This window comes from Vombatus ursinus, unplaced genomic scaffold (assembly GCF_900497805.2).
Source record: "Vombatus ursinus unplaced genomic scaffold, bare-nosed wombat genome assembly UNPS02014857.1, whole genome shotgun sequence".
NCBI lineage: Eukaryota > Metazoa > Chordata > Mammalia > Diprotodontia > Vombatidae > Vombatus > Vombatus ursinus.
The window spans coordinates 47,435-62,835 of NW_020954635.1; the positions used below are offsets into that span (position 1 = coordinate 47,435).

Below are 15,401 nucleotides of genomic sequence, written 5' to 3' on the forward strand. Positions count from 1 at the left end.
AAATATTTCTATAGCAAATTATTTTCTTTAGCAATGACAGCAGAAACATTACATCTAGACTCTTAACTGTTGCTCACATGTGACATTATTTAATCACATCAGGCCCTGGAACATTTTAGAGCCTCTTAAATGAGGGCGATATTCATTCGAAAGAATTTGCCTTAACTATAGGAAAACCAAGTAGATAAAGCATGTTGTCCCAGACAATCATATACATTTGGATGAATAACTCTTAGAGTTGGTCTGAACGCTGTGGATGAACAGTGAAGTGGATTCAGGCTTAAACGGAAAGAGAGTAGAAAGAGTTGTCTTTAGGAAATTATGGAATCCTTATAGTGACCCTAGACCATCTTTTTAAAATAAGTAATTTTTTGTGGCTGCTGGTAATGGCTATGTGGCTACAGATAATGGAATATCATAATCTATGAAGATGCAGATTTGCAGGTCATCCAGTCTAGAATTTATGCATGCCTGTGATATCACTCATAAGGCAAAGGGGAGATTTATGATAGGTGAAGGCAGGATGAAACATATTAACTCATAAAAATAGTGCAGGAGAAGTGATGTAAAGGACATTAGAGTACCACATGCTTGGAGAAACAGAAAAACCCGTCATAGAAGAAGAGCAAGTGATAACTGTTGGGCAGCATATGCAGTCTACTGGTATCTACACAGTGATGTCAAGATTTTTGATCTTGAACCTTTAGCAGTTAAAAAAGTTTGAGAATATGCCTACAATATATTCATATTTACTTAATTATATATATTATATATATGTACGTCTTCACCAGAAGGGCAGTGGTTGGGAGCTTGCACAATATAAAGAAGAGTATTCAGGATTGAGGGTGGGGATAAGGGCAAGTATGGCTGTGAGTTGTGCATAAGCTCAGGGACTCACCATCTCAAGGAGGGTGGGATGATGTGAATCTTCCCACAATCCACGGTTGTTCATAGACCTGTTGGAGTCATGCCATGGCCTCCCTGAGGTAAGAAAAAAGCTATCTCGGGTGGGCTTAGTTCCCATTGTGGAGACCATAGCTCTGTGTCATTGGAAGGAGTACACCCAACAGTGAGATCACAGATCCATCACAGTATTGAAATATTATGACAGTGGGTAAAGTAAATAATCAGAAATTAAATGAAATACTTTTCAAACTTAAAAATCTTTAAATTTCAGTTAATATTATGAATAATGTGTGCTTAAGTAGGTTTCCTAATTAACATAAAAGTACTTTTTATCTTTTTTTAAAAATTTTTATCTTTTTTTTGTTGCTTCCATTTCCAGATATGTTTCTTAAAATTTCTGAATATGTGTACCTCAGCCAAAAAGCCATTACTTGATTTATTGTAATAAAATCAATTGTTTTATTGTTCACACACAATAAGAAAAAAGAGGGAAACATCAAACCAGTTTGACTGGAAATTTTCCATACTCCAATCCCCCATTTCTTCAAAGAAGGAAGGGTGGTGTATTTTATCTTTTTTTTTCCTTTTGGGTCCACACTTGGTCATTATTATTACAAAAGTTTGTGTTGATAACAATTTATTTTAAAAAAAAGATGTGAAGTTAGAAATGATAGCACTTGGCAACTGATTGGATACAAAAGGTGAGAGGGAATGAAGGGTTGAGAATGACACTTAGGTTGAAAGCCCATATGACTGGAAAGATAGTGGTACTGCCTACAGTCTCAGGAGTATCATATCATATGATATTTTTCATATCATTAAACCCTTTAGTGCATCCGAGGCTGATCAATGTGGGTGTGCCCTTCATTGGTTCCAGATCTTCCAATTCCTGTCTATGTTTTTTTCCCTGTAAATCCTTTAAGATCCACTCAGTGAATCTTTCTTTGATTCTGTTGACATTTTAAAAGCACTAGTGGAGTATTATTGCCGTCCATTGTCTCATGATCTTACCCCACAACCATTTTCCTTCCTCTTCTGGTCAGACATTTATTTGATGATAATCTTCATGCTATTTTTGCACGTAGGTCATTAGAAATAAGCTACCATCTACATGTACCCACTTTGAGTCTTTCCATTGTCCTGTGGGTTCCACCAAGTTTGTGGAATAAAGGCAGGAACTGAGCTCTCCCCCAGACTTCTCCAAATATGTTTAAATAATATAAATAATGACTCTGAACAAATTCTACAGTGGAAGAACCACAAAAAAGATGGAGCGAAACAATTTTCCAACTCAAGACAACTTAGATTGTCATCAGGAAAGGTCTGTTGCACGAAGGTGAGAGTGGAGAAGCAGGCCTCAGGGCAACTGAATCATTGGTAGTTTTGAGACCTCTCAACCCACAGATGATAAGGGGATCAGTCAGTGGGTCAGAAGGGGATTATAGAGGTCTTTTTGCTGACTTGGGATACTTGGATTCGGATAGCAGTCCGTCCTGGGTGGCAGTCTGAGGTTGAGGAGGAGCACTCGCGCAGCATAGCTTGTGGCTGGTCACAGTTCCAGGGTTGAAAAGACTGCTTGTGGTCACTCACAAACTAGTGCACAGTACAGTAAAGTAGTAAACACACCTCTCCCTAGATCATACCACCTTGGAAGAGCCAAAAACTTACGAGTTCCCAGAATTACCTCTGAAAACAGCTGTACAAAAAACCTGAAGCTTGGAACAGTACCCCCTCCACTTGGGAAGTAGACCCACTTTAGCATAGAGTTAAAAGTCAAGAAATAGGCTGGAAAATGAGTGAACAACAGAAAAATTCTGATCATAGAAAGTTACTATGGTGACAAGGAAAATCAAAACACATACTCAGAAGAGCACAACAGAGTCAAAATTCCTGCATCCAAAGCTTTAAAGGAAAGTATGAATTGGTCTCAGGCTATGGAAGAGCTCAAAAAAGGATTTTTAAAAAGTAAGAGGTAGAGGAAAAATTGGGAAGATAAATGAGAGTGATGGAAGAAAATCATGAAAAAAGAGTCATCAGCTTGGTAGAGGAGACAAAAAAAAAGTCAAAGAAATAACACCTTAAAAAAACAAAAGAAACCAAATGGTAAAAGAGTCGCAAGAATCCAAGGAAGAGAAGAATGCCTTGAAAAGCAGAATTGGCCAAATGGGAAAAAAAAATACACAAAAATTCACTGAAGAGAAGAACTCCTTAAGTAGAATTAGCCAAATGGAAGAGGTACAAAAGCTCACTGAAGAAAATAATTCCTTAACAATTAGAATTGGGCAAATGGAAGCTAATGACCTTATGAGATGTCAAGAAACAAACAAAATCCAAAGAATGAATAAATAGAAGACAATGTGAAATATCTCACTGGAAAAACAACTGACTTGGAAAATAGATCCAGGAGAGATAATTGAAGAATTATTGGACTGCTTAAGAGTGATGATCAAAAAAAGAGCATAAACATCATCTTTCAAGAAATTATCAAGGAAAACTGCCCTGATATTCTAGAACCAGAGGGTAAAATAGAAATGGAAAGAATTCACTGATTTCCTCCAGAAAGAGATTCTAAAATGAAAATTCCCAGGAATATTATAGCCAAATTCCATATCTCCCAGATCAAGGAGAAAATACTGCAAGCAGCCAAAAAGAAACAATTTAAGTATCGTGGAGCCACAGTCAGAATAACACAAGATTTAGCAGCTTCTGCATTAAAGGATTGGAGGGCTTGGAATATGCTATTCTGGAGGACAAAAGAGCTAAAATTACAACCAACAATCACCTACCCAGCAAAACTGAGTCTAATACTTCAGGGGAAAATGTACATTCAGTGAAGTAAAGGACTCAAGCTGGAGCTGAATAGAAAATTTTACTTTCACATGTAAGACTCAAGAGAAGCATGAAAAGGTAAACAGGAAAGAGAAATCATAAGGGATTTGGTAAGTTTAAACTGTTCATATTCCTGCATGGGAAAATGATATTTATAACTCCTAAAAACTTTCTTATTATTAGGGCAGTTAGGAGTATACATAGAGAGAAAGCAGAGATGTGACTGGAATGTGATGGTATGTTTATCTAAAAAAAATAAACTAAGGATGAGAAAGAAGCATGCACTGGGGGAAGGGGAAAAGGAGAAGTAGAATGGGATAAATTATCCGACATAAAAGAGGCCTGAAAGAGATTTTACAGTGGTGGGGGAAATGGGGGAAGTGGGGAGGGGGACACATGAACCTTACTCATTGGAATTGGCTCAAAGAGGGAATTATGTGGACACTCAGTTGGGTACAGAAATCTAGCTTACCATACAGGAAAGCAGGGGATAAAGGAGGAGGAGGTGATAGAAAGGAGGGTAGTTTGGGGGAGGTAGAAGTCAGAATCAAAACACTTTGAGAATGGGTAGAGTAAAAGGAGAGAGAAGAGAGTACAATACATGGGGAAAATAGGATGGAGAGAATACATAGTTTGTAATCATTACTGTGAAAAAAGCATTTTTACAGTGATTTTCTATGATAAAGACTTCACTTTTCAAACATAGAAACTGAGCCAAATTTATAGAAATAAGAGACATTCCTCAACTGATAAATGGCCAAAGGATACGAACAGGCAGTTTTCCAACAAAGTAACAAAACTATCTATAGTCATATGAAAAAATGCTCTAAATCACCATTGATGAGAGAAATGCAAATTAAAACAACTCTGAGCTACTACCTCACAGCTATCCAATTGGCTAATATGACAGAAAAGGAAAATGACAAATGTTGGAGGTCCAGGATGTGGGAAAATTAAAACACTAATGTGCCATTGGTGAAGTGTACTGATTCAACCATTCTGAAGAACCGTTTGGAACTGTGCCCAAAGGGCTATAAAACCTAAACCTTACCCTAACCCTAAACTCTAACCCTAAATTAGCATTAGTACTCTAATTCTAATCCTAACCCTAAAAAGAGATATAAAACCAAAAGGAAAAGGACCTATGTGTACAAAAATATTTATAGTATCTCTTTTAGTGGTGGCAAAGAATTGGAAATTGAAGGGATATCCAGCAATTGGGGAATGGCTGAACAAATTGTTGTATGTAATTGTGGTGGAATACTATTGTGCTTTAAGAAATGATGTACTCTCAGAAAAACATGGAAAGACTTACATGAACTGTTGCAAAGTGAAATGAGCAGAATCAAGAGAACATTGTACACAGTAATAGCAATATTGTATGATGATCTACTATGTATCTACTTAGCTCTTCTCAGCAATACAATGATCCAAGACAGTTCTGTGGGTCTTATGATGAAAGGTGCTTTCCATCTCCATAGAAGGAACTGGTAGCGCCTGAATGTAGATCAAAGATACTTTTTCTTTACTTTCTTTTTTGTTTTGTTTTTGTTTTTGTCTGTGTTTTCTTTCACAGAATGACTAACCTGGAAATGTCATTTGCATCACTACACATGTATAATCTGTATCAAATTGCTTACCTTCTTGATGGTGGGAATGCAAAATTAGGGGAAAAAAGAATGTTAAATTTTTTTACACGTAATTGGGAAAAATAAAATATTAAATAAGATTTAAAAAAATAAAATAAAATTCGACTTCCCTAGATTTGACCCGAAGTTGTAGCCTGTGAAGATCTTTTGGTGTCCTACCTGATGTAGTAACTATCTCTCATTGTCAGATTCAAAAACATGCCAATTGTTCCTTTCCTAAGCCAGTTATAAAAACAGCATAATGCCAAGAACAAATTCCCAAAGGCAAGACTATTGGTGATGAAGACCCTCCCTCTGTAGTTCTGCTGGTCTTTTTCATCCTGGTAGACCCTGCCAGAGCTTATGCTTCACTGACATAGACTCCAGACCATTTTATCATGATGATGGGGCATCAGAAGCATCAGGACAATGCTACAGACACTTTCCCACATGGTACAATAAATTGTTGGGGATATGTAACGATCACCATGTATGTCTAGACTTGTTATTCCTTTACCAATGCAGATTGTCAGCACATAGTCTTAGTTGCACAGGTTCACACACAGCCAGTAACAGTAATCACTGTACCTTTTCCACTTCATTAGAAACCAAAAACATTTACTTCCATATACAAGAGTGTCTAATGCCCAAATTATTTTAAGGTGTTGGTTCCGCAAAGCAATTTATAAAGTTCCTGATATAATCTGTGACAAATACCTATTTTTAAATAAAGTGGAAAACAAATTGAAAGACAAGTTTTTGGGCCAATTAAAATTCTGTTTTAGGGGCTTTGTACCAGCCAGGGTATGATTTTAGAAGTTTTTGTTTTGGTGTGTTTTGGTAGCATTCCATAGAGACATAATTATATACTTATTAGACATACCTTTTCCTTGAAAATTAAGTACAGCAGTGTCTTATTCCAATTTATTTTTAATTCAACAAGAAGCTTAATTTTATCATTGTAATTTTGGGAGAAGATGCCACTTTGACTTGCATTGTGCTAGAATACACCTTTTATGTCACTTTTGGGTTGATTACATATCTGTGACCCACTGACTTGATTCAGCCCTTTAACATAAGAAAAAGTAGGTCAATACAGGGCAAGAGACTAGAATGGAATATGAGTAAGGCAAAGTAATTTCTCTCTTTTGGGTACAGAATCTATCACATAGGAGTGTTCTGCCCCTTCAAAAAAGTTACAAAAAGTAGAGACCCATTTACATTTTAGACTGGTCTGGGCCACCTGCAATGTTGATTTCATATTGTCTCCTCTATTTTACTGTCAGTATCATTGAAGGGAAAGGCTAAAAGTGCCTAGCAGGTATGGGTACTGAGATACTAAAAATGTTAGCATCCCTTCAGTGTAATTCTATTAGAGATATGATTTTGGGGGAATCTATTTAAATTCTCTGAGGCAGGTGTGTGATAAGTTTTAGAAAGGTTTCTATCCAGAATGATTAAATGATGTTTGAATACTAAAATGGTGAAGCCCTTAGTTCCTTTAAAAACTTGACTATCTAGGAGAAATTCTCTCAATAACACATTGGTTAGCCAAGATTTTACTGTGCACTGTTGGAATTCAGAATTAATATTAGGAGTTTATCATAAACCACTAACAATATGATAATGATGGTTTTAGGGAAATAAAGAGGCTTCATTTTTTTTGAGGGGGTACCTAACTTTGATTTGCCTTTTAAGTCCCATACTAGTTTCATTATATACTTAAATAATTCTCTTTACCAAATGTTCATTAAGCCCTTGTTACGTGCAAGGTGGTATGTTTAGGTGCTGGGAAGTACGCAGACAAAAGAGAAAACCTGTCCTGACCTCAGAGAGCTTCTATTCTTCTTGTTGATACACATGTAATAATAATAATAATAATAATGATAACAATAATAATTACTCTAAAGGGGTACGTTCTTGACCTGTTTGACAGCGTATGGAAAAACATAAGGGTGGAAAAATAGAGTGCCAAATATGGGCAATAGCAGGTTGGCCAGTTTGGCTAAACATAGGGCATATAAAGAAGAGTTATATAAAATAAGTTTAGAAAGGTAAGCAGATTATAAGATTTTAAAGCCTTTAAAGAAGTATCTGATCTGCCAGCTGTTCTTGAGCAGGGGAACAGCATAGTCAAATCTATGTTTTAGGAAGATAATTTAGTCAGCAGTGTGGAAGATGCATTGGCAGGAGGAGAGAGTGGAAGCAGGGAGACTAGTTAGGATATATGATGAGGGACTAAGTAAGGGTGCTAGCCATGTGAATAGGGAGAAGGACCAGTAGGAGAGATGATGTGATTGTAGAATCAATGAGACTTGGCAATTGTTTGAATATGGAACGTGAGAGAGTTAAGAGTCAAGGATGTCACTGATTTTGGAAATGTCACTAAATCCATTCAGAAATATTTAATGAAATATATTTAAAGTTTTAACATTGAAAATTCATACGTATTTTCTTTTGAGAATAATTATTGCTTTTATTGTTACTTTGGCAGCCACAAAGGCAGATGGATTTGCACTGTATTTCCTGGGAGACTGCAATAATGTAAGTATATAATGGATTTAGGTTCTAATATTTTATAATGTCAAGAAAGTATCTATTCTTTCTAAGATCCTATAATAACTAACATCTTGTTTCATAGGAAATGATATAAACTAAATGAAATAATCTATGTAAAGTGTTTTTAAGCCATAAAGAACTACCTAAAATGTCAGATATTTTATTTAGTTAAGTATGTGTTAAAAATTCATTTGAATTATTTTCAATAAGTCTATCTTTCCAAAATTTTTCTAATGAATAAAGCAGATTTGAAAAAAATAATTTATAAGTTACTATTTTATTTTTTAAAAACTGTATTTTTGTTTTAAATATATATATGTGTATATATATATATATTTGGTTTTTCAAAACTTCAGGAAATGAAAAATTATATTGCTTTAACATTTACTTTGTTATTGCTAATGACTCCTTAAAATAAACAGTGGTCCTCAGTAGCTCTGTATAGGGCAGAAGTAGGGGCTTCATCTATATTTCAAAAATGTTAGTAGTTGTAAGAAAAAAAATTGTTTTTTTCCAGGTTATCTGTGGCTTCTTAAAATGATCCTATGAGTGGTAGGTTGGTAGGGAGGGGTTCAAGAGACTTCTTCAGAGAATTCCTTCTTGTATCTGGTTAGCTTGTTTTCAGTACAATCAAAATCCTCTAATTCTGTTTGTATAGTGACATTTAAAATAAGATTTCTTTATGGTTTTTGTCTAACCAGTAACATTCAATTCCCTTCATCTTTTATGGAATCAAATTTTTAACTTATGTGTGTGTATAATACTTTTATAATATACTATAATTATTCTCGAATAACAGGACGTAGAACATAGATTATACAGAGTTTGTGATCATAAAGCTAACATTGGTCAAGATTTCTTTTAGATTGAGATTAAAATGTATAGCATATTGCTGATTGTATAAGGTGTGTTCAGTAAATACTTAATTGACCACATTAGCTACATAAACATGGGGTGTATGAAGTGTTCAGGGAGGACTTGTATCTCTGGTGTGAGAGCTTGACAAGCCCTTTTCAGGGCTGCTCATCTACTTTTGGTGTCCTCCTGTCCCCCCACTCTCACTTGTGGCTTCAAGAAGCAATAGCATTCACAGTGGCCACATTCCAGTAAAACTGTCTGAGCAGATGGGCTAAACTAGGTTGAAGATAACCAATGGGCCAGTTGGTGAGGTAGGGGGATAGCTCATGAAGACTTCCCCCAGGGGAATGAGCGTGTGAGAACAATTTGTTTCAACAGCCATGAAGGCGGCTGAAGCAGGCACTGTGGAGTGCTTAGAGCTTGGTCACACATTGAACATGTCAGGGTCATCCACTACATCCCAGGCCATTGCCAGTCATCCTGACTTTTATCCCTACTCAACTTCATTGACATTGGAAGAGAGAGTGAAGCTGATGACTTTGTGTAACTTTGCTTCACTTAAATCCAATTCATGCACAAATCAAGACATCACCCCATGTCATTGGTCCTCTTTGAAAACAAGGGTGAACAACAACAAATGACCACATTAGTTCACATTTAGACCTTTCAGTCTATCCATCTATCTGGTATCTTTCTACCCTTAAGTATCAAAGGTGAAGTTAGCAGATTTTGATGGATTGATTATATTGTCATCTAAAGACCATTTCCCCAGATTTATTTGATAGGAACTTGGTTTTTGGACCTGTGGAGTTCTTATTCTACTGGCTTTCTCTTTGTATTTTTTAAATATAATTTTATTTTTCTTTAATTATCAAGCATTTATTTCCTTCCCATCTACCTTCCCCCATTCCCCACTGAAAAACAAAAAGAAGCTAAAAAGACCCTTTTAAACAAAAAAGCCTAAATAAGTAAAACTAATTCACATATTGTTCATGTCCAAAAATGAGTATCTAATTGATGCTCCCTCTTAGTTTCTATTTAAAAAAAATACACCACATTTTCCTATTTCTTTGATCTCTTTAGTATATAGAGCTAATAGTAGTATTGCTGACTTACACTATATTTATAAACTGTAAAGTTACCTATTTTAAAATTATGACTTTTTAAATTAATAAAAACATTTTCTCCCTCCTTATTAGGAATTCTCTATATCTTTAGGTGTGAAAGATACCTCATATGATTCTTGTTGAATTGTTTTTTTAATGGTATAGACTTTAATATTCAGGTCATGTATCCAGGTTGAGGTTATTGCGGTATGTGGTTTAAGATGTTGGTCTAAATCTAATTTCTTTGAGTCCTCTTTCCCATTTTTTTTCAACAATTCTATTAAAAGGGTCTTCCCAAAGTAATTTATGCTCCCAAATATAACCAATAGTTCTTGAGTTCATTATTTTTGATTCTTCTTTATCTGGCCTTTTCTACTATTCTACTCCTCTGATACCAAAAGTTTTTATTGTTACTGTAAAAGATTTTGAGATGTAAACATTACTATTTTTCCTTCATTCATAATTTTAGAAATTATTTTCTTTTGAGATATAGACCTCTTGTTACTCCAAATGAATTTTTCTTATATATTTTATTTTTCCCCAATTACATGTTAAAATAATTTTTAACATTTTTAAAAAGTTTTGAGTTCCAAAATCTATCCCTCCCCCCCTTCCTGAAATGGTAAGCAATCCAGTATAGGTTATATATGTGCAATCATGTAAAAATTTACATATTAGTGATTTTGTACAAGAAGACTCCAGTAGAAAGAAAGGAAAAAAAGCAATGCTTCAGTTTGTATTTAGGCAGTATCAGTTTTTTCTCTGGAGGCAGATGACCTGCTTCATCATGAGTCCTTTGGGATTGTCTTGGATCATTGTATTGCTGAGAATAGCCAAGTCATTTGAGGTTCTTCATCATACAGTATTGCTGTTATCGTGTACAGCATTATCCTGATTCCACATCCCCTCCAACATCCATCATTTTCTTTTTTTGTTATCTGATAGGCATGAGATGGTAGCTCAGGTACTTGTTTTCATGTGCATTTTTCTAATTAATAGAAATTTAGAGCATTTTTCATACGACTGTAGATACCTTTGATTACTTTGTCTGAAAATTGCTTGTTCATATCCTTTGTCCATTTATCAACTGGGAAATGATTTTTTATAAATTTGACTCAGTTCTCTATATATTTGAAAAATGAGGCCTTTATCAGAGATACTTGTTGCAAATTTTCCTCAGTTTTCTGCTTTCCTTCTAATTTTGGTTGCATTGATTCTCTTTATGAAAAAAACTTTTTAATTGTATATAATCAGAATTACCTATTTTACATTTTGTAATGCTCTCTCTGTTTTCTTTTGTCCTAAATTCTTCTCTTATACATAGATCTAAATAAACTATTCCAAGCCCTACTAATTTGCTTATGGTATCATCCTTTATGATTAAATCATGTATCCATTTTGACCTTATCTCGGCACATGGTGTGAGATGTTGTTCTGTACATAGTTTCTGATACACTGTTTTTCAGTTTTCCCAGAAATTTTTGTCAGATAATGATTTTTTGTTCCAAAAGCTTGGATCTTTGGGTTTATCATATACTAGATTACTATGGTCATTTCCTATAATGTAATATGTACCTCTTATATTCCACTGATCCACCACTCTATTTCTTAGCCAGATCAAATGAATTTTAAAAAATTATTTCATCTAACTCTATAAAGTATCTTTTTGGTTTGGAATACTAACTGTGAAAATAAAAAAATACTTAATGTTCAGTAGGAACTATATGAGACAGGTAATTTATTCTTTTACACACACACACACACACACACACACACACATGAAATGCTAAACACAAAAGGCATCATGCATTGACAGACTTAAAATAGGATTTAATAACTCAAAACAATTACTATAGTATCTTGGGATGGTGATATTAAAATCTCCAGAATACAAAGCAATTTGAATGATTGCTTATTAGGCATTTTACATTTTTACTTTGGTTCTGAATTCTCTAAACAACTTCCAGAACATATCTGGTGGTAAAAGAGCCAGATTTGGGTCAGTTTTTCTGTTGGTATTTGATCTGTATGAAAGCAGTGGAGTAGTTGTTAGGGACTCTTTCACTGCTGTGATTCAGCTCAGACCAGATGGATCCCAAGACTTCTAATAATACCACAAGATTGCCTCCTAGTCTAGACATGTTCACATCAAAGAATACTCATTCACCTAAAATCTGGAAAGACCAAAAGAGGAAATGAGATCCACGGGCCCAGGTGAGAAGTCATCTGGTTGAGCTTTCCTGTTTTTCAACTGCCACATAAAGTTGTCATAATTCTGATGTGAAGAAAGCCAGCCCTTCTGTACCTCTTCACTGGAAATCTCAGAGTTACATAATGCCACATCGAGTGTAGAAGCAAGAAGTCATCAGCCATATTCTTTCCTTTCTTTTAACTGGTCCAGTCTTCTGTCCTATGCCACTATCATGGGATCAGGGAGGACTGAGGAACTACTCAAGGCTTTACTACGTAATTTACTACATTTACATTTACTACATCATACTTTAAAAAAATAAATAAAAATTAATTTAGCACTGGGTTATCACATGACCTGACACAGATTCCAAAACTTCTGCATGGTGAACCAGAAGGAGGTAAGGGAACTCTCTGGGCAGCCTTCTTGGGATAGCCCTTGTTACAGTGGTATAGTCCAGGGTTCAGTAGAGAAACAGGCTGCAGGTGGGGTATAGCTCTCATGCTGTAGTTTACTGATCCTTGGTATAGACCACTGGTTAATAAGAAGAAGAAATAGATTGCAGGTTTCTGACACAGGTTACCAATTGTATGAGATACAGTTGTGAGAAAGGATTTCAACTGTCCAGACTAATGCTAAAGATCTTTTTTAAAACTTGATGTGACAAATTCCTGTTGTGATTGCAGAATAATTTCATCTTTCAGAAGGTAGAGGAGGAACTGTTACAATAAAAACTTGATTCTGGCCAATAAAGGATGGATTTGTTAATAAAGTTATAAATGATAGAAATCTTGAGAGGCAATGACTATGTTCTCCTTAATTTCATAATTGATAAGTAGGAGAATTGTCCTGATGTGTTTTGAACTCTAAATAATGGATTTCAAAATATTCAGAGAAAAGATAGTGATCAGTTCTTACAACCTGAGCCTCTGAAATGAAAGTTGGGTCAAAAAATGTGTAATGAGTTTCATATGATACGTTTATAAATGATTCCATCAAAGGAGAATAAAGTGGGCAGCTACGTGGTACAGTGGATAGAAGGCCCGGCCTGAAGCCAGGAAGACTCATTTTAGTGAGTTCAAATTGGGCCTCAGACACTTACTGTGTGACCTTGGGCAAGTCATTTAATCCTGTTTGCCCCAGTTCCTCATCTGTAAAGTGAGCTGGAGAAGGAAATGGCAAACTTTTCCAGTATCTTTGCCAAGAAAACCTCAAATGGCATCACAGAGTAGGACGTGGCTAGAACAACTCAACGACAAAGGGAACTGGCCAGCCAGATACAGTAACTACATGAAGAGCTCTATTTTTTTAAAAGACATAGAGGAAAGTTGGAACCATGTAACTAAGGATAAATAAGAGAATGTCTTGTTCTTGTAAGAATACCCTTCAGAAGGCTTAAGGCCCACAGCAAAGTGAGGGTACTTGTTAGTTTGTCTGTAGTGAGAGTAGAGGAGCAGGGAAGGGTTAGGACAGATGGAGTGGGGAAAATGATATTTAGATATGACGAGAAGGTGCAGTGATTAGACTTAGACTTTGCTTGTTTTCCCTGCCAAGGAGAATGACCTTAAGCCTGAGAAGGAGCACAAATGGTTTACGAAGGAGCTGAAACTTAAGATAACGGAAAAGATGGTTAAAGAGCACCTGACTGCACTCCTTTCTCCAAAACATCCCAAGCTCTGTATCCTGACACACTTTGCAGACATGATTCTGAGCTGTTCCCAGTGTTCTTTAAGGAGTTAGGCAAATTAAGGGAGCTGCTGTGATGTTAACATGAGCAATGATATGGGGAAAGAAGTAGGTTATCCCCATTTTACAAACAAATAAGCTTGAGGTTCGGAAATTTTGATTGCCTTGCCCTTAAAAAGTCACAGACTAAAGTCACACTTTTTTGGACGTAGTTTATTCATTAGTGTAGCAAAAATATTTAGCTCCTTTAATGTGTCAGACTTGATGCACACTTCCTAACAATTAGAAGCTACCAAGTGCAGTTGGAGTGAATGCCTTGGGAGCTAGTGGGTTCCCTCTTATTGGAGATCTTTGAACAAAGGCTAGATGACTACATATTGAACTTGCACAACAAATTCTTATTCAGATGTGGATTGGACTAGACTGCTTCTGATGTCCTTTCCATCCTTGAAATTCTGCGATTATCTAATTTTGTAAATAGAACTTCAGTCTAAGTAAAACATTTTTTAACATTTTGTTTGTCAGGGACCCCTTTGGCAGTCTGGTAAAGGCTGTACACACCCAGACACTTACATACTCAGGACACCCATTGTGTCCTTTGCCCAAAGCCACATATTTTCCTTAGTTTTGGATAGGAAAGATTCTATTTTAACCATGTGCCAGGGAATCCTTTTTTTTTTCCATTAATGATGAGGTGTGGTGTCAATTTCCCCACTGTCTCACAGACTCCAGGATGATCATTATTAGTGTTGCAACAATTCTGATTGGCATACAAGATTTTGAGCTACTACTGTATGTAGAAGATGAAATGGATTTTCATAGCACCTCAAGGTTGTGTGGATGGAGTCTCTCTGTCATCATACGTGACAGGGAGTACTGATTGAACAGTGCTCCTCAGGGCTTGTATACTGGTAAATACGTATCTATAGCCACAACTTAGATCTGGTCTCCTTGTTACACAAGGAGTTCCCAGTCTGAAGATGCTTCTCCTAGTAGGTGAAGGAAGGTATCTTTTGTATCTTTAGCATCTATCAGGGGTATGGGGTCGAATCATAGGCAACTGAGAAACAAGTTCCTTAGGACTAAGGATGTTACTTTTTGCAGATGATATGATGATATACTTAGAGAATCAAGTAAAAAGCCACTTCAAATAATGAACAACTTAAGCAAAGTTGCACGTTATAAAATAAACCCACACAAATCATCAGCATTTCTATATTATACCAACAAAGCCCAACAGCAAGAGATAGAGAAATTCCATTTAAAGTTACTGTAGACATTATAAAATGTTTAGGAGTCTACCTGCTGAAACACAATTACAAAACACTTTTCACACAAAGTCAGATCTAAATAATCGAAAAAAGCATTAGTTGCTCATGAGTAGGCCAACCTAGTATAAAAAAATGACAGTTGTACCTAAGTTAATTTACTTATTCAGTGCCATACCAATCAAACTACCAAAAATTATTTTATAGAGCTAGAAAAAATAATAAGATTCATTTAGAAGAACAAGAAATCCAGAATATCAAGGGAACTAATAAAAAGAAATCCTAGGGAAGGTGGCCTAGCCGCTAATTCCAGATCTTAAATTGTATTATAAAGCACCAATCATCAAAACTACTTGGTACTGGCTAAGAA

General features: G+C 35.7%; 1 protein-coding gene across 1 annotated transcript in view; it reads left to right on the forward strand.

Annotated features, from left to right (window-relative positions):
• Window positions 1–15,401, forward strand: part of PDE10A (phosphodiesterase 10A) — a 171,018-nt gene that overhangs the window by 30,466 nt on the left and 125,151 nt on the right. The window contains exon 4 of the mRNA XM_027841239.1: window positions 7,858–7,907. Coding sequence (XP_027697040.1) covers window positions 7,858–7,907 — 50 coding nt within the window. The remainder of the gene's footprint in view (window positions 1–7,857; window positions 7,908–15,401) is intronic.